Consider the following 27,423-nt stretch of genomic DNA (forward strand, 5'->3'; position numbering starts at 1 on the left):
TCGGTCCAGGTGAGAGTCACCTGTCTCACCTTCACACTTGTTCTCGTCGGAGCGGTCCTGACAGTTGATCTCTCCGTTGCAGCGCAGGCTCTGGTCGATGCACTGCCGGCTGTCGCACTGGAACTCGGTCTCGGAGCAGACGGGACAGTCCTCCTCATCGCTGCTGTCGTCACACTCGGGGTAACCGTCGCACCTCCAGGCCTGAGGGATGCAGTCCACCTCACCGGAGGTACAGGAGAACTGCTCCGGGGAGCAGGTGGGAGGCTCTGAGGGGGGAGGACACATGAGACGGTCAGAGTCTGCACAGGAAGAGGAACATTTAAGCCGCCTTTTTGCCTATCTTTAATATCCTTAACTATCCATTTAATACAGAGCTCTAAGGATTATGAGCGAATATCTTCCTTTGTAAAACATCTGGTGTAATCAGTGACGACACCAGTGTTGCACTGAGTTCATTCACCGGTGGGAAAACTTCCTCAACGTAGGTGTGTTTGAGTCTCACCTCCACAGGAGAGCTCGTCCTGCAGCAGCACCAGGTGGACGGGACACGAGCAGCGAGTCGTCCCGTCTCCCTTCACGATGCAGATGTGGGAGCAGCCGCCGTTGTCCCAGGTACACGGGTGTTTACCTGCAGGGACACGCAGGTCAGGTGAGAAACAACTGAAGATACATGAGAAGTTGTTTTGTTAAACAACTGTTAAAGTTCAGACGGCAGTGTCCTACAAATTTAAACGCTGAAACGTGACACAAAACATGGGGGACCAAAATAATGACACCACCGAAGAAGAAAGGTGCCCTGTCCCATGCTACAGCAATGATGACTCACTGTATTCCCTCATGTCCAGCTCATGGACGGCGTGGATGTCGCTCAGGTAGGCGATGCGAGCCTGGATCTTGGTGCGTCCCTCCCTCGTCGTCTTGTCGATGCGTTCGATCATCTGCTGCTGCTTGTCGATCCAGTACAGGTGGTTCCCGAACACTGTCAGACCCACCGGCTGCAGGATGTTGGAGTCGGCGATCACGATCCGATTGGCTCCTGATTATTTTATTTTTTAAAGCACCGGGGAAAAAACAAAACAAGGTTGTAGGGCCAAAACGTTCAGGAACAGAGGCAACGAAAACGGGTGAGAAACTGAGGGTGAGGCAGGAGGGGAGGCAGGAGGACAGCGACACACCGACGTCAGGCAACACATCATATACTGCATATACTGACATTAAATATGGTTCAGTGGAAAAAGTTAAACTCTAAAACACCAGAATATATTTGACATATTGTATGTATTATACTCAAAGTGCTGCTGAATCTTTGCTCTGAGGTTGTTGTCTCGTGGCTCTCAAGAGACGCAACATTCCAGCAACAGACATACGATTAGATTTTGCCAGACTGGGGATCTAACAGGGTCACTATTTGCAAGTCCACAACTAGATCCTTTTGAGATTCTTCCCCATCCTGCTCCTGGTGGAAAATATTTAGCAAAACTTCCTAACAATTCCTTATGTATCTGAAAAAGCACAGGACTCTAGAAACACAGGATAAAAGACGTCATGCGTCGACGGTATTCTTGTGAATTCGGCATCAATATAATCCATAAAAATAAACTGTATCTGCGTACAAACATTACATTTGGACTTTGTCTTCTTGACTTGCAACCAGCCTCAGTAAGTTAGCTGAATGATTTCAGTGGGTTGCTGCTTCCTGTTTGCTGCTGGAGAGCGCACAGCTATTGGTCGTTGATTAGTCCCTCCACGATGTTGTGATTCAGTGAACAGTTAACGCAGATTCAGCCAACCTGTGTGAATGCTGCATGACCTAGCAGTCGCTGCAACTTTACCATTTGAAATTTGCTCAGCCTGTCTTTTTTTTGCTGCAGTGGGAGTGTGAGCTCTGTGCCTGGGACAAAGCCACATACACACAGTGATGGGGCTAACTGTTAGCATCACATGGCTAACGTTACCAAACAGTTATTAATGAGTTTAATGACAGTTGAGCCGTTTTGTTTCAGCAAAAAATCAGCTGTCAGCCCCCACTCACACTCCTACCATCACAGATAGATACTAATTCTAAATGCTCGTGATAACAGGCATCAAACTCGGGACAGTGCAGCAACTATTTTTGCAATTTCACAATTCCTTTGCAAAAAATGCCAATAAACACTGCAACATGCATCGCAAGTGTTTCTCAAACAACGGCCATGAAATCATTCCTGGAGGAACTGTCTGATCTCGTCTCTGTTTGCGTGAGCCGAGGCTAAAAACTTAACAACAATAAGCATGTTTGATTTTGCTGAAACATTAAGACGAGAAAAAAAACTGACGTAACAAATTCAAACTGAGTTTTATGATCACCTGACGCCAAACAATCGAGACCAGGGAGCGGCACAACTCTTTAAACTTTAATGACTTTACTCTGACATTGGAAATTTGCTTGCGGTAGTGAAATCGCTTTAAAAGTAATTTGCTGTAACACCGACCTAAGATATTGTTTGGATAAAATAACCTTAAAATTTTAAATCATAAAATGAATTAAAAGTGTTAATAAACCTTGTAAAATAAATATCTTAAACAGAAAAGTTTTTCTCCGACTTTCTTTAATGTAAATCAGGTCAACTGAGAATCCTAAACAGCAACATAAAGTCTACAAACTTCCTATTTCAACACGCTTTTAGAAATAACTACTGAGTGAAAACTGAAGTAACTCGAAACTACACGTGTCTTAAAACAAGGACAAATTTGAGCTTTATTGGTGTAAAAACATTGAGTGTTAAATACAGTTAAATATCTGTATCAATGGGGAAAACTTGTCAGTTGAGCCTGTTTTTTTGCCCTCACACCAACATGCTTATCTGCCTGATCTCAGATCTCCTGTCAGTTTATTGTAGTGCTGTTGAGGCTGTTATTAATCAAACGCCCTGATGGGGGCAGCAGCCTCCGCACTGTGAGCTCAAGCAGCCGCTCAGACTAAATCTAACCAGGCTTCCCTGCAGAGGATCAAAGAGGACGACGGAGGCCGGGTCGAGCTTTTAACCGTCTTCAATCCTGAATCAGAAACATGAAGAGCAGCTCAGGATGCAGGCCTCCTCTGAACCCTGCGCCTGACACTGTTTACGTCCTCCTCCGTCCTCTCGTACAGATGGTTTACATTCCTGTCGGCCTGCGTGGGGCTCTGGAGAATCACAGGAATGTGCTGAGCTCGGGGCTCCGCGCCAACTTCCCCTTTCCAGGCACAAAAACTCCCCCGAAGTGTCCTTCATGTGCTCTGTTCACACATTTACTCCCTGACTCTCCTCCTCAGTGTTCAAACCCCCAACAACCAGACACACAGTCAGACCTCCACCCACTGAACTGCTCAGAGAAACTTCTACAAACTAAACTACTAGTGTGGAGTATTTCTGATGGATTCAACAGTTCAAATGCATCTTTAAAGAAAGTTTCTCCCACTCGCCTGTATATAAAATCAGACACTGTGAAACTCTCAGTCAGATACAAACGTCTTAGAGTTTAAAATGAATCCTCAAACTGAGCTGAGTCTGCTGAGTTCAAATGAAGGTCTGCAGTGAAAAGAAGCAGCAAACTTTGGCTCCTAGTCTGAAGATGTTGGTCAGTATGAACTGTCTCATTAATATTTCAGTTTCAGAGAAGTTTAGAGAAATGATCTTTACCTCCATCTGTACTCAGGGCTCATTGTTGTACGCGTAGCATTAAAACATCTGTATGTGCATCACTATAAAAAGTCAGATTATAAACAGCTGCGTTTCTTCTTCTTACGAGTTTGAGTTATTGCGACTAGAATATTTATGTTGTGAGAGTTTGCCAAGAAAAGTAAAGTTAATCAAGAGAACAAATAATTCAAAGGTTAGACCTAATAAATAAATAAATAAATAAATAAATGTGTGTAGTTTTTGTTAGTAATAAAACGTTGGACATTTAGTGAAACCCTCTTCTTCTCTTTCTCTCTAAAGTTAAGTTTATATTTGTGCATTGAATAGATTACATCCCTACGCCGTAGCCTGATGTGCACCTCCCCAGAAATGTAACTACACGTCGCAGTCACAGACCTCCTGTCTGTCTCTGTAAACTGAAACCATTTCCCTCAGTGGAAACAAAGCTTTGATTTACTTTAATTTCACAGATAAGAGACAATAAATTGTGAAGACAATAAAGCCTCCACAAAAATAGCATTTTAAGTCTTGTGTGTGATTTATCCCGGCTTCATATGAGCAGAGGAAAGTATGCTAGCCACCAGGCTAATCTATGCAATGTAAAATACCATAGGCTTGTGCTAATAACGTTAGCATGTTGTATTTGTTTGGAAAACATGTTTAGTTTTAGTTTAAGACAGTTGTTTTGTCAGTGAACCTTGTGAGTTGTAATGGAGCCGAATTTTGTAACGTTACCTTTGTTAAATGTTGCTGTTGTCCCTGGTTTGATATGAGTAGAGGAAAAGTCTGCTAGCTGCTAGGCTAATTTATACAATGTAAAATGCCATAGGCTTGTGCTAAGAATGTTAGCATGCTATATATATGGGGAAAAGTGTTCAAATAAAGACCAGTGTTTGTCAGAGAACCTGGTGAGTTATTGAGCCAAATTCTGTAACATTTCCTTTGTTAAATGTTGCTGTTTCCAGCTTTATATGAGTAAAGGGAAAAGTCTGCTAGTCGCTAGGCTAATTTATACAATGTAAAATGCCATAGACTTGTGCTAATAATGTTAGCATGTTGTATTTGTTGGGAAAATGTGTCCAGTATAAGGCAAACGTTTTCTCTGTGAGCCGTGTGAGTTTAATGGAGCCAAATTTTGTACTTTTGTTTGATGGTGTCGCTATAAAGCCAAGTTTTAGTTTTGTTTAAAGTGTGTTAGTAAAATGAATCAAACTTTTTTTTTTGTCCTTATTATGGTGCTACTGGAGAGTGACTGGTAAGTGGGGAGTGAGGGGGGGGTGACACGGAGCAAAGGGCCACAGGTTGGATTTGAACCCCGGCTGCTGCAAAGGATTCAGCCTCTATGGAGCACTACCAGGTCAGCTACAGGTCGGCTCAAATCAATGAAACCTTTCTGCACATCACAGAGACTCAACATAGTGCGATGGAAAATCTACTCCAGCGACACAGATACACCATCACAGGAGAATAAATGCTAACAACAGTGTAGGAACCCTCAAAAAAATGTGAATTTTCATTTTCACTGGTTTTTGTTCAGATTAAATAAATAAGATATAACATGTTACTCAGAGTGTTAGAGAAGCTGGCGGTGGATTTTGTTAGCAGCAGGCTAGCTGGTTTCCTTTTTCCAGTCTTCATGCTAAGCTAAGCTAACCAGCTGTAGCTTCATATTTACTGTAGAGACATGAGTGATATCAATCTGAACATCTGTGTCTCAGAGAGAAAAAGAAGAAGAGAATTTACCTAAATGTCAAACTCTTCCTTTGAATTTCTGCACATCAGTATTTTTGTCTATGTTTCCAGCTTTATTGATAAAACGCTAACGTCAGTAACAGTCACACAGTCATGAGCTCGGGTCCCTGGGACAAACTATACTTCAGTTTTTCGTTCAGCAAGTCAACTACTTTGGTTTTTTTTCTACTCTTTTTGAAGTCTTTTAAGGACTCAACTGGAAAATAATACAGAGAACTTTTCTGAGATATAAACTCATTTTTAAAACCTGATTATTTCTCAGTGACAAACCAGGAGTCGTTTCACCCTTCAGACTCACCGGAGAGGTCGCTGCTCTCAATGCGCCGCAGGTCCGAGTCGACCCAGAACAGCTTCCCCACCTCGTTATCGATGGCCAGAGCGACTGGTTTCCCCAAACCGCTGAAGAACAACACCTCACGCTCCGTCCCGTCCAGCGCCGCCCGCTCGATCTTCGGAGAGCGCTCCAGCAGGTTGGTGAAGTACATGTACCTGCAGCAGAGAGCAGTCTGTTATAACTGTGTTTCTGGTTCATGCAGCTCATCTCAACAGTTTCTGATGTTTGTTTCTGGCGTGTTTTCCTCCCCGAACATCTGCAGACTTCATTTCTCAACCACACAATGACCCAGAGATTACTGCGCGAACCCCGGCCCGAAGGAAACCCTGCAATTATGGTTCCAAACAAGCGACTCGGCACCACCGAGCTGCAACGGGCTTCAAGAACTTCACGAGCCCGAGAGAATAAACAACAAGAACAAATTACCGTGTGATTAGAAACAAGACGCAGATGCTGAGGAGCAGAGACACAAACCAAACGCTCCTCAAGTACAGGAGTGTTTCTACCTGTGTGTGTCTGAGGTGTGTGCACAGTTCACAGAGCAACATCTGAGACGCTTTCATGTTTCCTGGAACTGTATTTAACACCACTTTAACTACAGGAAGAAATCTGGTGAATAAATTAACAGGAAATCTTTGGGTGAAACTTGTGAAGTTGATGCCAGTTTCCCAGTTCCTTTAAACTGCCTTCATTCATCCATTTATCCTTCATCCATGTTTTCCTTCCTCACAAGACTTAAATCATATTTACGTTATGTTATTAACTCAAAGACAAACTTAATTTAACTAATTGATTATGATGTTTTCCAGAATAACAGCAGAATAACAGAACAATGAGTAATGCTGTGGAAACACTAACAAGGGTCTAACTCTGTGATCATGTCAGAACGTGTACTGGTGTCTACGGCTTAATGTGAGGAAGCTGATGTGTTTGTGGGACACTGACCCTCTCTCCGGGTTGACCACGATGGCTCTGGGTTTGTCGTGCTCTCCTCTCAGCACCACACCGACCCTGCTGCCGTCCGTCCGGGTGACGTTGATGACGTTGGTGACCTCGCTGGTCCAGTAGATGAAGCGGCTGTAGATGTCGATGCTCAGGTCGTACAGCTGCAGACCCTGGCTGGGTCCGCCCAGAGAGCTCGACACCACTGTCATACTCTGACGGGATGAGAGCAGAGACACAGCGGGTTAGGAGACGAGACTACTCACAGTTTTTATCTGACTGCTTTAACAGGAAACAGTTCTGGTTTCTGGTGTTTCTGTACCTGGTTGCCATCCTCCTGAGCGCGGCGGATGACGTTCTGCTTGGAGTCGATCCAGTACAGCTGTTTGTCCAGCGGGTCGTAGTCGATGGCTCGGACGTTCCTCAGGCTGTGGATCGGCAGGATGATGTCTGGACTCTGCTGCTCGTCGATCACCATACGGTTGATGGCTGTTTTCTGGCTGAACAGCAGGAAGGAAGTCGGAGCTGGAGGACAAACAAAGAAGAGGACACGTTTAAAACACGTCTGTGGGCAAGACCATCATTCTCAGTGGGTAAAAGAAATTGCCGCCTCACCGCTGCACGTCTTGTTGTCGTAGTTGAGAGAGAAGTGGGCGGGGCAGCCGCAGACGAAGCTGCTGACGGGGACGGCGAGGCAGAGGTGTGAACAGTGCCCGTTGGTGGAGGCGCAGGCGTTCCAGCCGCCCTGTCTGGACGAGTGAAACACCAGGATGTCCATGACGTAGTCCAGGTGGCCCTGGATGACGGTGCGGTTCTGACCGCTGGTCTTGTTGGCTCGCTCGATGCTGCGCTGGCTCCAGTCGGTCCAGTAGATGTAGTCCTGGTACTGGGTGAGGCCGAAGGGGTGGGGGAGGTCGTCGGCTATCACCTCACGGTCCTGACCTGGAGAAATGAAAATAGGAGAGATGATCAGTGTGTGTGTCCTTCACATATCTCTAGAACCGTTCACCTGATCTACTTCAAACCTGGTGAGAACATCGCACCAGGCTAAAGGACATGTAGTGTCAAATTTGGTGCAATTTGGACACGCAAAAGCTCAACAAACGCTTCAGGACTCTGCGGACTCGGAGAAGTTTTCTTCTAAAGATTTCTGTAGGAGCAGTAAATGTTTTGCTGCTGAATGCTGGCTAATCTAACATTATAACCGAAATCTTCACTTCCCTAGAGTCAACGATCAGGAGCCACTCTACTGTTGGAAGAAAATGACGCCTATTTGGAAATTAATACCTCTGCTGTCACCCGTGTTTCTGACCACGAGTAGCCCATGATGGTTGTGTTTTTCAGGGGTGGATTTCCGTCAGTGGGAGCAAACCTTTTATCAGTTTTCATTTGAAAAATAAGTAATACATTAAGATGACAACAATGCCCCAAAATAGCATTTGAAGTCTAGTGTGTAATTTATTTTTCCTTTTATTTTCAATTTAGTTTTTTCAATATTATCACTGTTATTTAATTTTGTTAAAGTTATTAATTGTTTCATTTTTAAGTCTTTTTAAATTAATTTTAATAACACTATGATTATTTCTCGAAATCACTCCATGTACTGCACAGAGATATTTACCTATACACACCGTTACATCACTGTGTTTTATTAAATTTTTCTCATTTTTATTACCATTTTATCTTCATTTATTTTTGTAATTATTTTTAATCATAATTTATTTATTTTTTATTGTTTTACTTAATTTTTATCATAACTATTATTATCTCTCTATAAAGAGTGATTTACCTCTGAATATTTACTTATCCAGAAATGGGCATGCTCTGAAAATGTAATTAAATAAAACTGTAAAAATAATAATAATAAAAGAAAACACCTTTACAGCATGTAAACAAAATCTGTATTTGATAAAGTAATGTCTTTTTAGCAGCATCAATTTAAAGTTTATGCTGTAAATATCTTTATATGGACAGTTTATCACAAAATTTGGAGTCTGGAGATTCAAAGCCTCACTGAATTATTATATTGATGTATATTGTTATGTTTGTTTATAACGCGGACCAGAAATGAGTCCATAAATAACTGAAGAGAAAAATAAAACAAATCTATAATTTGACACGTGCGCCACACTCACATATTGGCAGATAATTTTAGAAGCGTTTCTGACATTTCTAAACTTGCTTTCATAGTTTTTCACGGCGTACAGGAAATTAAATTATGCGGCGCTGTTGTAGAGCGATTTCATTCACCACTCAGACAGTTCAAAATACACAGGACTAAAATACTGTCTTGACTAAAGTTAGACTCAAAGTTCAGAAAATTAAACGCAGGTGTCAAACTTCACAAAAGGGTTGAGAGAATAATAAAAGTGTTGGTGAAGCAGACATCTGTCCTGTGAGGGTTATTTTCTGTCCTCAGCGTCCCTCGCCAAGACCGAGGCTGCTTTCCTGCACACAAAATTGGTAGTGTTGCGAGCGCAGTGCGAGTGTGTGTGCGCAGAGCCCGGCGTCTAATAACAGCATCGTTTTAGGAGTTTTCTGTGCAGAATATTTTGGTCCTGCTTCACATCCACCGACGTGCTGCTGAGAGGGAACACTTCAGGACAGCAGAGCGGCTTTTGTTTCAGCTGCGCTTTGAAGTGTCAGAGCGAGCGGCTAATGGAGAGAACATGTTCCTCCTCTTCTTCTGTCGTCTGAGACCAACACATGCATGTGCACAGAGTTCAGAACACACAACCACAGGGCTCTGCCGGTTATATAATGCAGAGGAGGAGATTTAACTCCCAGTGTTGGAGGGAATCCTGCAGCGAAACAAAGGTCACTGAACTCTGAACACACACACACACACACACACACACACACACACACACACACACACACACACACACAGGGGATTTAGTTTACTAGACAGCGCAAAGTGGAGATCACAGGAAGACATGCAACAATGTCCCGGACGCCTGATGTGAACCAGGGGTGCTGCAATCACAGTCAGCATCTTAAAACCACTTGAGCACCGTGACACCTCGACTGATGATTTAAATTAAATGTTAAATACATGTATAAACCACGTCTGGGTGTTTCGATTTTGCAGCACAGCTACACAGAAAAGTCGCTGCTTTGTGATTCTCACCGAGCATGTTGGAGGATTCGATGAGCGTGGTGTCGAGGTCGGTCCAGTAGAGGCGGCGCTCTGCGTAGTCGATGGTGAGTCCGTTGGCTCGGCCCACGTCCGCCACCAGAGTGATCCGACCCGACCCGTCCATCGCTGCTCGGTCGATCTTTGGCTTCCCGCCCCACTCGGTCCAGTACATGTACCTGAGGACAGGAAACAAAGTGGTTTCATGTAGGACCAGTTCTCATGCCAGTCTCTGATCTGTCTTCTCTTATTTTTAGTTCCAGTTCTCACCCTTCAGCGGGATCCAGAGCCAGAGCTCGCGGACTGTCCAGATCCTTCCAGACTAGGACCTGCCGGTGCTGCCCGTCTAGTTTGGCCACCTCGATGCGGTTGGTGCCGGTGTCGGCCCAGTACAGGTTCTTCCCCAGCCAGTCCACCGCCATCCCCTCAGGGTAGTCCAGACCGAACTCCACCACGTGCTCCAGAGCGCTGCCGTTCATAAACGCCCGACTGATGGTCTGCAGACGGGAGGAAGAGACAAGACGACGCACAGATGAGACCCAAAATAAAACTGTGTTAATGTGTCTCTAAATACTTTCTGACTTTTACCATCTCTGTATTTTATTCCATTTTTATCTTCAGTTCTATTTTCTGATAATTATTTTTACTTAAGTTTTTTTTTTTTAACTTATCAATATTACTATCTCTCAGTGTACAGTGGTATTTATCAATTTATATTAACTTTTTTTAATAAAATTTTTATTAGATGTTTTTGTATGACTATTATCACCTCTCCATTTTCTCATTTTTATTTTCATCTCAATTTATTTTATCATTATTTACTTTTTTACTTTATTATATTTATTATTTAGTAATTATTTCTTATTATCTATTTTTTATTATTGCTATCTATCTATTTGTTTAACTTAATATTTTTAATTAATTCAATTTTAATTTGATTTTATGTATCACTATAAGATCTCTATTTTATTACATTCTCATTTTTATTTTGATCTTATCGCTTATCTATTATTTTTTATTGACTTATTTATTCTATTTATTATTTACTACAATTATTATGTATTATTGTTATTATTAATTTAATTAATTAAATTTTTATTAACACTATTATTATCCCTATCTGTCCATGTAAAGGTATTTCACTATGTACATCCATATTTTGTTTTATTAATTCAATTTTAATTAGATTTTATATATGACTATTAACGTCTCTGTTTTATTTCATTTTTATCTAATTTTTATTTTCAATTTATCTTTAATTATTATTTTTTATTTATTATTTATTTCCTCACATAATTCTTATTATTTTTTAGTAATTTTTAAATTGTCTTTTTTTTTTGGGTCCTTAAAAAAATAAACTTGTTCCAACTGAAAACGTAAATCTTTAAAATCACAGATCAACAGTTTCATCTTTGATTTCCTAAACTGCTCACTGTGGTTTTTAATAAAACAAACAGATGTTGGGGACTATTTTCAACAGCGGATTAATCAACATTTGGTGCTGTCGTGAGTATCTGTGTCAGCAGGATGGTGTGTGTGTGTGGGAGTGAAAATAAACTACAGTGTGTGTGTTCAAGGGAACATGTCACCCACACTAAGAGAGCGGCTAATTGATGTGTTAATAAGTTTCTGGACAAAGATGGAGCTCGATGGCACAGAGAGAGAGAGGAGATACATCAGGCTATGATACAAGAAGAAACACTTCGACTGTGCTCACAAATATTTGTCTGTGGTCCTAATTTTTTAATTTTGCCTCTAAAGAAAAAAATGTAAGGCTCCCTCGCTCTGCACTGACAACGATAAGAAGAAATCTATTACATCTAGGACTAGAATCTGGAGGAGAAAGAGAAGAAGAGGAAGAAATGGAGAGATAAATCAGATAGATAGAGGAGGAAGAGGAGGAGGAGGAAGAGGAGGGGAGCAGCCATCAATTACTTCCACCCTGGCGTCTCCTGGGAGCCCATTACAGCTCCACTCTGCAGGCCTCCAGCCAACCAGCAGGACGTCTGTCCACACATGTCCCCGCTCTCTGAGCCTCACCTTCAGAGTGATGTCGGTCCAGTAGATCCGGTTGTCGGTGACGTCGAAGTCGAGCGCCGAGGCCTCCTTGACGCCGGTGAGCGGGATGGCCACGTTGTTGTTGTTGGTCTCCAGGGAGATGCGGCGGATGTCGGTGTGGCGGGAGAAGAGCAGGAAGGCCTCGGGGACGATGCAGGTCCTCATGTCGGCGATGAGCTCCAGGCCGATGGGACAGCCACACTGGACGCCCTGAGGCTTGTAGAGACACAGGTGACTGCAGCCGCCGTTGTTCTCCGCACACAGGTTCGTACCTGAGGAGGGGGCGGGGCCACAGGTGAGTCAGATACATCATACATGCTTCAATATTCTGGTGCAGATCAGAGGACTTACGATAAGTTTTTATTTTAATAAATGAACTGATGTGTTTACCGTACTAATGAACCTTCATTAATATAGGCCTATATTTTATCTACAAGTGCACGTCACACACTGAGCGAGCCGCCTGTTAATGACGCTGTGGGCTAATGGGCATGTAGCTACTTCCATGTTTCAGATGATACGTCATGTTTGTAGTCGACCAATGAAGATGAGTTTACATATCACCTTGGGTTCGTCCTTCACCTTCTCAAAATGATCCCACACTTTGGATTTCCTGCCCGACATGTTATTAACTAGCCTGTGGAATAACCGCAGGTACCAGCCCTGGAAATTAACCTGACTCCTGTCTGACTGCTGAGCGTGGACACTTCCTGTGCCTGTCCTTTCAAAGTAAAGTCCCACATGCTCCAGTCATATAGGTTTGGATTTATTCTGACAAGACGCAGCTCCTGATAGAGTTTCACTTTTGTTTCTCTTTTTTTTTTAAATGGAGGGGTCTAATTCCTGGAGTCCAGAGCAGAGAGGAGGAGTAAAACACTGTGTTTGCAGTCTGCATCAGCTGAGTTGAAGCCCTGAAATATTAATACTCTGTTATCCATACTTCCCAGTCAGACTGGGCTGCACAGAGTCTACTGACAGTCTGACTGCAGAGCGGGAACACGCCAAACTGTTTTTAAACACCTTTGACACTTTTATATCTAACTATAAGGACTAGACTCTGATCAACACACTGATAATCCAGCATCCTGAACGACCTGCAGCTGGACCTGAAGAAGACCTGTGACTTGGCTCTGTAACTCACCGAAGGACTTGTGCACATTTGTGGCCTTGAGGCCCATGAGGTCAGGCAGCTGGTCGATGATGACCTCTCTCTCCGCGGTGCGTTTGTGGACACGCTCGATGCTGCGGCGCTGCCAGTCGGTCCAGTAGATGAAGTCGCCCAGCAGAGTGAAGCCGAAGATGTGGGGGAGGTTGGTCTCCACCAGCACCCGTCGCCCCGTCCCGTCCATGTTCATCACCTGAGAGACAGACAGACAGGACACAGGGTTATTACAGATTGTACAGAATGAAATTCAAGAGATTTCAAGTACCTTTTCAAGCACTATTTTTTCATTTTCAAGGACTGTGGTGTTTCCAAGGTATTCCAGAACATGATTTTTTTTCCCCTTAAAATTCCAGCACTTCAAGGACCTTGTGTGCACCCTGCAGACAGGAGGATGTGACATACTGAGCATGCTCAGAGGAAGCTGCCCTGCTGCACACAGACGAACATCAGACGGAGTCAAACTTCACAAAGGATTTCTGCCACACTTAACAGGAAACAGATTTCCTTAAAAAGTCCTACATCAAAATCTTATTTGAGTCAAAGTACAAAAGTATTAGTATAAGTACAACTACTCATTCTGCAGAGTAATTTTATTTCTGTATTATAATTACTGACGCATTAATGTGTTCACTACATCTGATGACTGTAGTGCAGTAAAAAGTATTTCCCTTTGAGATGAAGCGGAGTAGAAATATTTAGGAGCAGGAAATAGAAATACTCAAGTAAAGTATTTTGGTAAATATACTTAGTTACTTTCCCTCTCTGATCTCCAGAAGTACAAAGACACAGAACATCTCGCAGTAACAAATCAGCTGAGTCACAAAAGGAAACACATTTTAAATATCATAAACCATAAAGCATGTTTCCCATCATGCCCGGCGTGTGGACGGGTGGGGGCTGGGCAGAGCGACGGAGTTTCCACATTGTGTTTCTCGCTGTGCACACTGAGCGTGCTCAGAAGAGCTCAGGCGACCTGGCAGCACATCGCAGCGCCGCTAATTAGAAGCAACAGCCCGAGCAAACAAACAACGGCAGCATATGGCCGCCACATTTCCTCCTTCTTCCTCCTCTCCTTCTTCTTCTTCTCTCGCACAAACTTTGACATCTCACTTCAACGAGGCGGCGGCAGCGTCTCTAAACCCACAACTGAGACCGATCAGGACCCGATCCACAAAACCTGGAACTGAGTTTAAACGCGGAGGATAAAAAACGGATCATTTACGACTGAACGACACTACAAAGTTCTGCTGAACAAAGAGACGATAAGAAGCAGAGATTTGAGTGTTTGGGTGAATGTCTGCCATATTTTATTAACCCCTTAAATACCAAAGTAAGAGCTCCATTTACCTGCAGACAGCGGAGGGAAACTAACTAAGCTTCAGGCTGCCTATGTACTTATTTATGTATTTGTAATTAATATATTAGATATTATAAAATGATTATACTGTTCCTTATATGCACCAACTAGTGGCGCTGAATTTTGATTTTATTTTCTTTAAGCGAATAGAAGAGGGCTCCATCTCATCTCTTAAGAAACTAACATATTATTTTGCAATATAAACGCTTCATATTCAGATCAATTCACACGGCTTTACATAAAGCATATAAACACAAAACATTGGGCTTTGTTGGTTGAAGGTACATTAAGGACTTTATAATGCCACTCACACACAGAAGATCTATACAATCAGCTTCAAGATTAGAGTCACCAATTCAGTATCTGACCAAATGTCTCCCCTTCTGTTCCTGAGATATGACGCTGAATAATGACCACAAAAGTGTTTTATGCAGAACATGATGATGTCACAGTGAGGCTGACCTTTGGCCTTTTGGATATAAAATGTCATCACTTAATCATTTTATCGTGTCAGACATTTGTGTGAAATGTTGTCATAATTAATGAATGAATTCTTCAGTTATGGCCAGAAACATGTTTTGTGGGGACACAGTGACCTTGACCTTTGACTACCAAATTCTAATCAGTTCATTGTTGCGTTTGTGCCAAATCTGAGGGATTGTACTTAAGGTCTTCTTGAGATATTGTGCTGACCAGAGTGAGACGGACCAGGTCACAGTAACTTTGACCTTTTACCAACAAAATCTTATCAGTTCACCCCTGACTTGTTTGCTTATTGATTTTCTTTAAATGTCTTTGTTCCCAAGTCTTAAATTAGGAAGCAAAGTCTTAAATTAGGCTTTGAATGTATGAATGAACGAATACACGACTCAAAGTGGACGTTTGTGCCAAATTTAAGGGATTTAACTCAAGGCCTTCTTGAGATATTGTGTTCACCAGAATGAAATGGACGAGGTCTAAATGACTTTGACCGCTGACCACCAAAATCTTGAGTTCATCCTCGACTCGAAGTGGACGTTTGTGCCAAACTTGAAGGAATTAACTCAAGGCCTTCTTGAGAAACCCTGTATGATGTCTTAGCAACGCTGATCACTCTTTTAACGTTATCATTTGCTGCAGGAAAAACAGTCAGCACATTAATGCTGCAGCAAACAATGGTTTGATAGAGATACTCAAGGAAACACATCCTGGAGGCCGACGCGAACTTGATGTGTCAAAGCCGTCTATCTCAAATACAACTGACAGATTCCCTCACAGACATATATTAACATTACATATAAACTGGATAGGATCACCTTAAAGAAACGTCATAAACGTGAGTTATTTTGTCACTATAAATCTTGAGAAACCTCATATGTAACTTAGACGGACATTTCTCCTGCTCATGACTGAGCACACTGTACTGTATGTACTCAGACCTCAGGAGCCCTTCTGCTGCTGGCAGTCACATAAAAACCTCCCGGCGGGACGCCCTTTGTGAACGTGCATATAAAATGTTCTGACCTAAGTGTGTCCCCATCTGTGAGGACACATATTGGTGCCGTTTCCTGTGTCTTAAACATTTCTTTTGTCCACTTGAATAACTAAACTATGATTACAAAAACCAATACAAGAAACTTCAACTGTCGGAAAAATTCTTTGTTTTTTTAAAAACTGTCAGCAGAGAGTCTGCAGTGAGGTTCAAACACTTGACTGATAAACCAGAGAAAAACAAAATAAAGTTTCTCCTTCTGTCCTTTAGTTTGCTTTGTCCTGTCATGATAACTGCTTTTGTTCAATGATATATTGTTCCAGAAATAACTGCAATAAACTATTATATTGTCATTTTGAGAGCATTTTATGCCATTGACATCATGATAATGTAACAGCATAATAATCCAAACACACCTTTTCAAAGAGCGATGAACTTTTAATTCAACCAGATATGACAGAAAAACATGTCTCAGCATAGTTTTCATCGGCTTAAGCGCTGCAACCAAGTCTTATAATGGTTGAGGAAACCCTGCTGTTTATTCTGGCATCATGTTGGCTAAAATGTCGGTGACATCCTTTTCATTTTAGTTTCATCTTATTCAAAGAATACTGTAACTATTTCAGTTATAGCTGATGAAAAGTGTTGATATTTTAGTCTTTTTTAGGTCATCAGAATACACCGACCAGTTCAGTCGATCTAGTCGAGCCAAACCAATATTTTTGTGCATTTTTAAATTTATTTCACATCAGATTTTATTTCATTATCTGATGAAAAACAGGTTGGATCACGACCCTCAACAGTTTCACGTTGGCACCCTCCGCATATTACCCACACTTGCCATACTGACCAACTCACTCCAGTGTGTAACTGGCGCTTGCGTTTACTGACACACGCACACTCTTTCTCTCACGCACACACCCAAACTGCATAATCCACAGATTTACTAACACTTGTCAACGAAAATAAAGCGAGAGTTAAGTAAAGTTTTAGTCTTGTCTTTTTCGTCGTGCTGATTTGGGCTGTCATATTTTCACGGTACGATAATGGTCTCAGAAAATATTGCGGTTTAACAGTATCGCAGTATTAGAGAATTATAATTATCGTAAGTCTAAATGACCTTCAAAAAATGCAGTTATATTTGGTTAAACAAACTTTTTTATTACTAGAACTGAAACTTGAAACCATTTTTTAAATTAAAGTTTGTGGAAAAAGTAAAATTAGGTTGAGACTAAGCGCTGAAACCCTTTTTAAAACCTTTTTTTTTTAATGGAAGTTTGGGCAAAAACTCTCACTTTTTAATTTCAAATAACTAAAATAAAGTTGAGATTCTTTGTCAAGTTGCATTTTTTTCCAATATCAGAGATAAGTAAATGTACAGGGTGTTTAATGACGTCAGTGCCTGCTCGTTATCATCTCATCTTAGTCATGGGGGAAAAAAAATTGTATTTAATGGCATTAAGTTTTCGTTAACAAAATTAACACTGGCTTTATGTCACCAATATTTTGTTCAGATGTTACAGAATCTGATACGAATGCCCGGCAATAAAATATGGAGGAAATCCAACAATAATGTCAAATGGTCCTCGCTTGTTTGTTTGTTTGGTTTTACTATTTCAAATCTTAAATATAATTTAAATCGTGCTTGATCACCACGGTTTGAAAAGCTTGCAGTAAATTCTGTTCAGCATCAACCAAAGCTGACGACAGACTCCCAGACACAGGCACTGCGTGGCTTTGTTTAGTGTCAATGAAAACATGACAGAAGGCAGCGACAGCACACCGGAGATTTTTTAGCATTATTGTTTACAGAGTGTGAAAGAAATTGTGTGTACGTATCAGTACTTAAAAAAAAAAAAATCAGCACATTTTACCATGGTGACTTTGGTCACTATACTTCATATGGTTTCATCTCTGTTTGGTGGTGTGTTCAGAGCTGAGTTATTGAGGCCGGATGGTGAAACTTCTGATGTTGGATCAAGTAACCAAAAGAAAACAGATCCTGCAAAGTTACAGTAGATTCAAAACTTTTGTTCAGTCTGAAATAAAAACTAGTTTGGACAAAAATAAGAGGAAAATAATTTCTACCAGGTTTTCTGTGTCTGCCCGTTTGAGACACATGAAGACGTCTCTGATAAGATTCTGTGTAAAACATGCCGAGAGACTCGAAGTGTCAACAGAGGAGAAATGTCAGGAATCTACTGAAAGGGAAAAAAACAGTGAGGCCTGTAATCTGCTCGGTCCTTTAACTGATAAACAGTGTGGAGCGACGCTATTCGCTGCTCCCAGAACAGCCCCTGCATGGCCGGCTGCCATCTTTCAAAACATCCTACACACACACACACACACACACACACACACACACACACACACACACGGCCAGAGAGAGAGTGGTGCTGGTGTATAAATATAAAATGAAGTTTCCATCCTCAGCTCGACGGCCTCAGCCAAAAGGTCTCCGCTGGTTTGGGAGTTGTGACCGCAGTGCGGCGACGGTTTCAGATTCGGGGTCTATTCTAAACAGAGCCGACCGCAGCTGGAGTGCAGGCCGCAATCGGAACCAGATGTGGGATCCCGCCACAAAAACCGGGTCCTCCGAGAAACCTGAGGGGAGGGAGAGAGAGAGGCCAGAGGAGGCCCCTCAGCCCCTCTCCCATTGAGCGAGACGAGAACCACCACCACCACCACCTCCGAGGGGCTTGGAAAGGGGGTTCAGGTGGGGTCACGCCACCCCCGGAGAGGAAAATAAAAAACGAGAACATGGCGAGATGGCGTGAGGATGGAAACCGCAGAGAGAGAAAAAGAGAAAGTTGTATTTTCAGACCCAACTGGACTGTCGACACTCTTTACAGCACCGACGTTTAACAGGCCGCTCCGTCAGCTTTGATGTGGAGACCGACTCATGATGTGGAGAAAGTTTAACAGCCGTCTGAGTGACTGACAGGATTCAGAGACGTACAACTGGAAATAATCTGTGTTTACACCAGAATATATTTTTTGTTCCTTTTTTCATGTAAATTTAACTAAAATAAATGTGTTTCATATCTGGAAAAAAATAAAGGGTAATGAGAAAAGTCACAATACTGGTATTGGGGATGTCAGCAGAACTCATACTTTGGTACCAAGTGGATGCCAAAATTCTGAAAATATGACGGTTATTGTTTTTCTTCAGAAGGTATCAGGGATGCAATTCTTCGGGACCTGACGCGTCAGCATATACGCCTTCAAGTGTTCTAGTCTACGCCAAAGGAAGAACTCCTACCAGCGTGGACGAACAACAACACGTGAAAGATGACGACAAGTGCAGCTGCAGCGGCTCATCAAAAAGAAAAGAGGGCAGCACATTTTGTGAATCCTTTGCAATGGGAGTGTTGTGTATCTACACTCTGCTACAGCATGACAAGGTGCTGAGCGTCTATGCTGCACTGAGTGTTACAGTTTGGTGTTTTTTTTTCTGGACGTTCAGAGTTGAAAAATGTTAACAATAACTTTCACTTCCGGGGACAAAACTGGCACCTGATACCTTACCTTTCACACTTAGTAATCGTGACAGCCGGGGAACAGCAATTCCCGTTTTGCAAAGTAAACTTACTGTTAATGTGACTGGAGTCTGGTGGCTGTCAGATTACAGCTTCAATTCCACTAAAGAATTAAAATAAGTCCAGTGCTGACAAAAGATTTAAGAGCACTTTTTAATGCCTACACCTGAAAACAAAAGACTCTTCCTGCCTGAATCAACATTTTAGAGACGCCTTCCTGCCGACATGAAGATCAGAGCCATCATCATGTGACTGATTGGTGCCGTCACTTTATTCTGAAGGCTGACAGGAAGCATCAGTATGCCCCTGGCGGCCTCCGGCTCTCTGACCGGCCCGGTGGGAGGCCGTGTTCAGCAGTTAACCGTCACAGCGAGGAGCCGCCGTCAACCAGCGGGAGCTCGGCTTTATGAGAGGCCGAGAACAAGAACTCACAGCGTTCAGCTCCTCTGATCCTCTCAGGTGAACTCACACTGAATGTAAAACTACAACTCCCAGATGAACACACACACACATTCACACACAGAATGCAAATAAAACACTGACCTCGATCTTATCCGTCTTGGCGTCTCCCCAGTAGAGTTTGCGTTCTTCATAGTCGAGGGCGAGGCCGTTGGGCCAGCCCAGAGATGTGTTGACCATCACCTGCCGCTCCATACCGTCCAGGTCAGCCCGCTCGATCTTTGGCACCTCGCCCCAGTCGGTCCAGTACATGTAACTGGAAACACAAAGAGAGAGTCATCAGCTCTGGAGCTTTATCTGATGTGTTCGTCTGGCTGATGGTGTGATTAAGAAACCAGTTCTCATCTTTATGTTTCTCACATCAGATCAGTTACACATCAATCAAAATGATGCAGTCAGTCACATGTAAACCTGTTTGTGATACTTCATGTCCAAAGCTTTGTCAGTAAGTGACAGAACAATCTCAACGTCCACTTGCAAAATACTCAGGAAACATGATGAACCTAACGGGCATCTCACATTAGCTGCTCTATTTCAACAACATTAGGCTAAAAGCATGCATGCAGACTGAAATTCAACCATGCTGTTCTGTTGGAAGATGCAGTAACTTAAACCAACAGTGAGTAAGAGAAAGTATAAATAATACACTAGGATTCTCAGAAGCACTGTGCTGCAGAAATGAAAGATTCAGCATCGATTCACAAATGTCAACGATTGCTAGTTAGTGAGAGGAGCACTCCAACAGTCCAGAGTGCGAAAACGCTGGAGTTGCAAGCATGTTTTGATTTAATGCAGAGACACAGCTGCTGCAACCTGTTCTCAAAAGTTGCTCATTATAATACATGCTGCACATGGGCTGAAAGCAGACTGGGGTACACCACCTAAATCTGTATCAATCACGGGATAGGTAAGTAGCTCAAAACTGTAGCAAAGCAAAGCTAATGCTAACCATTACATGTAATGGACTTAGCTTTTTAGTCCGGGAGGTGTAACTCAATAAAAACACAAATATGGGTGATCTACCTGAGTCTGCTCGTTAACCGATTAGTCAGGATAACTAGCAGAGCACTGAGGTAGTTGATCGTGAGCTTCAAAGTTTTAAATAAAAAAGCAAATGCTAACAGTCTCATGTAAGTGAGTAAAAAATGCTAAAACGATTAGCGCCATATTCGGGGAGGTACAGTTTAATAAAAACACAGACTTGGGTGGTCTGTCCTGGTTTGCTAGTAAGTCTAGTTAGCTATCCAACTGAGTAGGGTCAATTTTAAAGATTTGGTAGTTTATTTCGTAGCAGCAAAACATCATCACTCAGAGACTAGCATTAGCGAAGTGGAGCAGCAGCAGTAACTTCAACAAACGAGACCAGCTGCAGCATCAAACAACTTTAACCAACTCTGTGGCGGAGATATAACTTTGTGCTCCGCCTGAGAGCCAAGTTAGGGTTAGGGGTTAGGGTTAGGGGTTAGGGTTAGGGGTTAGGGGCCTGCAAAGCGTCTTGGCTTTCCCCAGAGCTAATGTGCAGCAGAGAGGCTGCTCTCCACTGCTGGAGACGCACTCCGCCTCCCCCTCATTTTGTTACTCTCATACAGGCAGGAGACTGTAAGGAGCGCTCAGAATAATTAACGCAAATAAATAAATATGGCTGTGGATCATTTTACTTGTGCTTCATATTGTTTTGCAGTGAAATTCAGACACAAGTGAATGGTGTGGCACACAGTATACTGGAGCAAGAGACTGAAAATTGCGCCGCCATTTCTATTCATTCCAGAATCTATATTGAATCAGACACCAAATAATTGTAATCAAATCAAATCACAGACTCCCACACGAAACCAGCCAATGTCTGACTGTTCAGTGATCAAATTAGTTGCCAATTAATTTTCTGTTGATCTGCTAATTGAAAAGTTGTTGCAATTCTACGGTGTGGACGGTATGTGGAAACTGATTTAAGACCTGTCCTGTCAACATGAAATGAAACCTTTACATTTAAGAAACTATAAAAAGCAAATATTTGACTTCATAAATGACTTAAAGAAATAATCAATCATCAGGCTCAGACACTCACCCAGCCACTGGGTCCAGGACGATGGCTCTGGGCTCGTCCAGGTCTTCAGAGATCAGGATCTTGCGCATGGTCCCGTTGAGTCGGGTCACCTCGATACGATCAGTCCCCGTGTCGGTCCAGTACAGGTTTCTGGCGATCCAGTCCACAGCAATGCCATCAGGGTGGTTCACCTGAGACGTGACCACAAACTGGGCGTCGCTGCCGTCCAGCAGGGAGCGGCGGATGGCCTTCACGTCGTCGTCCGTCCAGTAGATGTATCCCTCCACGGGGTCGTAGTCGATGGCGATGGCGTGGCGAATGTCGTCCACCTGCAGGATGATGTCGGTGAAGTCTGGCATGTCCAGAGAGATGCGCCGCAGGTCCGTTCGCCGAGCTAACAGCAGCATCTGAGTGGCACCTGAGGAGCAAGGTTACACAGATTTAAGACAACATGGCGACTGCTTTAAAGGGTCAGTTCACCAAATGACAGAAACATTTCACTCAACTTGAGTTGGATCAAAGCTTGAATCAAAGAGGAGCTTGGATTACAACACACAGAGGTAACTTGACGCCATTGCTCCACTATATCTTTATGCTCTGAATGTCGCATACAGAACCTTTAATCAATTAGTTTCATCAGAATAAGTCTTCAAATTTCTTGCCTGAGCAACGGTCATAAACTCAAAATGTGCAGCTCATAGAGAAGCACAAAGAAAATATTCTGCAGCTTTTAATTCATCGGTTATCAAAATAGTTGCCAATTAACTTTCTGTCAGACCACAAGTTCTGGGCAACATCTGATTGTGGATTTAACTCCCTGAATCCAAATCAGCCGATCAGTTCAAACCAAATTGTTTAATGCTGGACAAAAGCAACAAATTCGCAAAAGCTTTAACATCCAAAAATTAACTTTGTGAGTTATTGTTGGTGAGGAGGAAGGAGGAGGAGGAGGGGGAGGAGGTGGAGAGACATGGCTGCAGTCAAACAATAAACTTCAACCCTTCAGGTCAGACTGCGACCACGCTCCACTCAGATACTCCCCGGTTCAAGAAGCAAAGCTGAAATAGTTAAACCCCGGCAGTGAAAGGAGGCATTGTCTGCGGGGGGAACATGTGATCCCGTCCTTCACAAAAGCCTCCCCGCCTTCAGCTCCTCCATCGCTCTGCAGGCGAGGGTTACTGAACCAAAAAAATGTAAATAAAAGAGGCAGAGGAATGGGAGGAGGGGGAACGACCAGGGCTGCCATTCAAACAGCGAGCCCGGCTGGTGATGGAGTGGGGTTACCATGGCAACTGCAGGTCAGCCCAACACCACCTTTAGCTGCTCTGAGCGTCCAGAGACGACCGCGGCCACGAGGCGGAGAGAAGTGGAGCAAGAACGTCATCGGGATTTTTAAATTAGAGAAAAAGCTAATGAGGTTTGGTCCCAAACTAAAACAGAGAATCTGCTGGTTTCTCAAAGCACACAAACAAACACACACACACACACACACACTAACACACACACACACACACACACACACACACACACACACACACACACTAACACAGTAATGAATTCAATCTGTCTGCTCGGGCTGAAATCTTGTAAACAGTTACACAAGAGGAGTTTTTTGTGTTTTCTTTCTGAAAATAATAGATAATCTCCAAACTTGTGCGTCTTTCAGTGACGCACTTCAGGAAATATTTGGATGCTTTTCTGTTTCCACTCGAGTGTCTTTGAAGCCAAAGTGCAGCTAATGAGACAGAGTTTCCTCTGCTGAGTTTTCACCCAGGTTCACTTTACAATTCCACTTTTTGTGGAATATGCTTCCTGCTGACTCTCTAAACACAGATAACGCACCGTCATAATCAGAAGAAACTGATTTACATTAGTTTTTGTTTTTACAGACGAGGGTGGATGATATTGCGTTGAAATAATAAGCTAATGTTGCAATATCAGGATTTATGGCAGTGAGATAAAGACACAGACTGGTTGATGTTAGCACAAGTCCAGCTGGTCGATATCCAGCTGTTTCGCCACACATCTCAGTCGTTTCAAATACTTTTCCAAACTTGCAAAAACTCCAAAGACATTCAGTTTTTCCATCGCATCATACTTGTCTCACAGATTTTACGTGCAAAATAACAGCAATCGTATCGGATCAGTGCCCAGTATCAGCAGATACTAAGAGTCGAGGTATTTGACTCTGTATCTGCTGATAAAAAAAAGTTGGATTGGCACGTGTTACATAAAACTTTGATTTTTCAATGAAGATGTAATATGTAGAAGTAACCAGATTTGTTTCAGATTCTTGAATAAGTTTCTTACCAAGTTGTGAAGAACTAAAGAAGGCTTTTAGATAAAAAGTGGTGGAATGCCTTTTTTATGAGTACACGTTTTAACAAAAAAGCTGATAGACGTCTTCACAAGCTCCAATTTAAAGCCTCAATTAAATTATATTCAGAAGTTTCAGACCCTGAAAATCCTTTAAGCCAACGTCCCGTATTTTTCAACCTGTTTTTCTGTTGACTTTGAATAAAGTGTGTTTTACAATGATAAAAATCACTATTTACTTTAAAGGCCGTTTCATAGTCGACACACGCAACGCAAGCGGTGCGAGCAACGCAGTTCCTTTCATAGTAAACACACTGAACGCAAGCGACGCTGGCGACACTTGAAATGCAATACATCGCTCGTGCAATAGGGGGTAGCAGAGTCACCGGTACATTCCGGCTAGCTAGTATTGCTATTTTGGTAGAGTGCAGGGCACTACAGCTGTCATATAAATGGGGGTGTGCCCGTACGTAGTGTTGTCACGGTACCAAAATTGGGACCCACGGTACGATACCAGTGACAATATCACGGTTCTGAGTAGTATCACGATACCACAGCAAAAATGAGGCAGATGTCCCTTTTTGTCATTTATAAAAAGATAAATCACTTTTCTATAATACATCAATGATATTTCAATGGAATAAATTACTTATTGACTTATTCATACTTCAAAAACAGCATCAATCAGTGATTAACATAGGGGGGATCAAAATAAAATAAATAAATAAAATAAGAATCAACCAGCCACCCTCCTCCCCTGACAAGTAAAGAACAGTCCCTTCATAAGTAAAGAACAGTCCCTTCAGTGCGGTGAGGTTTGTGGACCGTTACCTGTCACAAAGAGAGAAATGTGAACGGCTCGTTTCTCCTCTGACACGTCACATACCTGTGTGCCGCCACACCTCGGCTGTCCAGGTACTTTTGGGCAGTCATGACACCAAGAAGAGGATATTATTGGACCTGGAGCCGGACTTCTCGGTCACCAGTAAACCGTTATCTTGCGGTGGCCATAGCGTTCCACCGTATTCCTGTCTGTGACCCCCGTTCAACCCACAACCAGTGGGATTCGCCTTTCGTTTCTGCTGCTGGTTGAAATCTGTACTCACACAGCGTGCTCCTGAATGATTTCTTTTGATCGCACAAAACTACTTTTAGTCGCAAATGCGAGTAAAATGCTCGCACTGTAGAGCTCTGTGGAAAACAAATCTAACCCACAAGTAAAAATAAATAAATAACTTTCACTGCTCAAAGATACTCAATAGCTCAGCTAATACCTGAAATGTCACTGGATACAAACCACTGCAGCAGCATGTTGAGTGCCAGGTGGCCAGTGCACGCCGTTATTGGACGGCGCATGGACACTCACCCTCTTGCGACTGGACTTTGAACTTATCCCACAGTAGTGGTACCATGAGGTACCGTAGTACTACGGTACTCCAACATTATGGAATCATATGTACCGTGGTGTTTAAGTACCGCGGTCTACCGTTGGTACCAGTATACCGTGCAACACTACCCGTACGAGTTTGTAAAGTTTTTCCTCCTTGCCCGACCTATTTCATACCTGCTTCTTCTGTGAATAACACAAAATGGTTCATTTCAAGTACATTGCTTGCATTATCACCCCGGCTGGCAACGCATGGTATTACACACGTTGCGTATCAAAAAAAAAAAAAAAAAAAAAAAAAAAGGCGTCGACTATGAAACGGCCCTATGTCTGGTGGGTTTGTCGATGATGATTTCGGGGCTGTTTCTGGTTAAACAGTAACAATCTTACTGTTTAACAAAAATGTCTATCTCTGTAGGGATCCTGTCCATAATGTTGTCAGACACAAACAAACACTTTTGGTGGATGTACAGTAAATTGACAATGTGAACATGCCCAGAATAAGTTTAACAAGAAAAATAACTTCAACCATCAAAGTAATTTCACAGTAATTTTCTGTCATCAACTAACTGGTTCATGAACAAACTAATACGACAGCTTATGGGCCCTTTCCCGATGCAATGTCCTTATAGTAAACTGACGCAAAACTTTTCATATGTGCAGGTGTGTGTCCACTGAAGGTATGATGATGATGATGATGATGATGTGCGTCCTCACCGTCTCTGCAGGTCTTCCCGTCCTCCAGTAGCTGGACTCCTGTGGGACACGCACACTGAAAAAAGGGCTTCAGCGGAGAGAGGAGACAGAGGTGGGAACATCCTCCGTTCTTCACCGAGCACGGACTGCTCGCTACTGTTGACACAGAGAGGACACACGTTACAGTTTACCAGAGATTAAATAAAGACTCATTGTTCCCTCCAAACCTGCTGTCTTTACATCTTTTAATCTGAAATCTTCATCAAACCCTCAATTAACTAATAATCTCAGCACAATTGACTTAAAGGGTACCTTCTGTTTTAACCTGGCTTCCAACGCTCGTGTCAAAGCTATTTCTGGGCTGTTTCTAGTTAAACAAAAAGGATCTTACTAACTTTAACTAAAGCTCTATCTCTGTAAGGATCCTTTCCGTAATGTTGTCAGACACGTAGAATAACAAGCTGAGCCTGTCAGTGACAAAAACAAACATACACTGATGGAGCAAACAACCCCTGAGTGGTTACGCTGCTGCTGCCAGCTGCAACACTCTCCCTACTAACAAACTGTTCCCATCAGTCACATGGACACAAAAACATGGGAAAATACAGTCCAGGCTGAAAAATACTGAATTTACCCTTTTAAGTGCACTGAGGACAAACATGTTTTATTTTTAAGACAGAAACAAAACATATTCCCTCTCAGGAAGTTGAACTCCGGTCAGTTTTGTGCCAAGAACAATATTTCTCCATGAGACTGAACTCTGATGATTTAAAAGCATCTACATGTTTGGTAAACATCAAGGTGGAGCCCACAGAGCTGTTTGATATTCTCGGTCTGACTCTTCAGGACTCTGAGAGGACATTTGGACTCACAGATGTTTTGTCTCTTGGCGCTGAAGACGTGGATGTCCATTGGTGAGAAGATGTCGGAGTGGACGATGCGTTGCTCGGCTCCGGTCTCTTTCCTGCAGGAGTGGATGGAGTGGGTGTTCCAGTCGGTCCAGAACAGTGTGTCCTCGTACAGGGTGAGGGCGAACGGGTGAGGCAGCTCCCCTTTAACCACAACCTCCCTGAAAACACATCAGACAGAGGTCAGATTAACTAAGTCA

General features: G+C 42.7%; 1 protein-coding gene across 1 annotated transcript in view; it reads right to left on the reverse strand.

Moving 5' to 3' along the window:
* The window catches only part of lrp6 (low density lipoprotein receptor-related protein 6), a 63,330-nt gene that overhangs the window by 8,812 nt on the left and 27,095 nt on the right, over positions 1 to 27,423 (reverse strand). Inside the window, exons 4-18 of the mRNA XM_050036262.1 lie at positions 27,188 to 27,384; positions 26,337 to 26,471; positions 21,938 to 22,334; positions 19,957 to 20,128; positions 13,023 to 13,239; positions 11,864 to 12,153; positions 10,094 to 10,320; positions 9,818 to 10,002; positions 7,303 to 7,629; positions 7,010 to 7,212; positions 6,691 to 6,902; positions 5,710 to 5,900; positions 827 to 1,036; positions 503 to 628; positions 30 to 266 (exon numbers count right to left, since the gene is read on the reverse strand). Of these exons, the coding sequence (XP_049892219.1) occupies positions 30 to 266; positions 503 to 628; positions 827 to 1,036; positions 5,710 to 5,900; positions 6,691 to 6,902; positions 7,010 to 7,212; positions 7,303 to 7,629; positions 9,818 to 10,002; positions 10,094 to 10,320; positions 11,864 to 12,153; positions 13,023 to 13,239; positions 19,957 to 20,128; positions 21,938 to 22,334; positions 26,337 to 26,471; positions 27,188 to 27,384 (3,326 nt within the window). The remainder of the gene's footprint in view (positions 1 to 29; positions 267 to 502; positions 629 to 826; positions 1,037 to 5,709; positions 5,901 to 6,690; positions 6,903 to 7,009; positions 7,213 to 7,302; positions 7,630 to 9,817; positions 10,003 to 10,093; positions 10,321 to 11,863; positions 12,154 to 13,022; positions 13,240 to 19,956; positions 20,129 to 21,937; positions 22,335 to 26,336; positions 26,472 to 27,187; positions 27,385 to 27,423) is intronic.

The sequence above is a fragment of the Epinephelus moara genome, chromosome 23 (genome assembly GCF_006386435.1).
Source record: "Epinephelus moara isolate mb chromosome 23, YSFRI_EMoa_1.0, whole genome shotgun sequence".
NCBI classification, from domain to species: Eukaryota; Metazoa; Chordata; class Actinopteri; order Perciformes; family Serranidae; genus Epinephelus; species Epinephelus moara.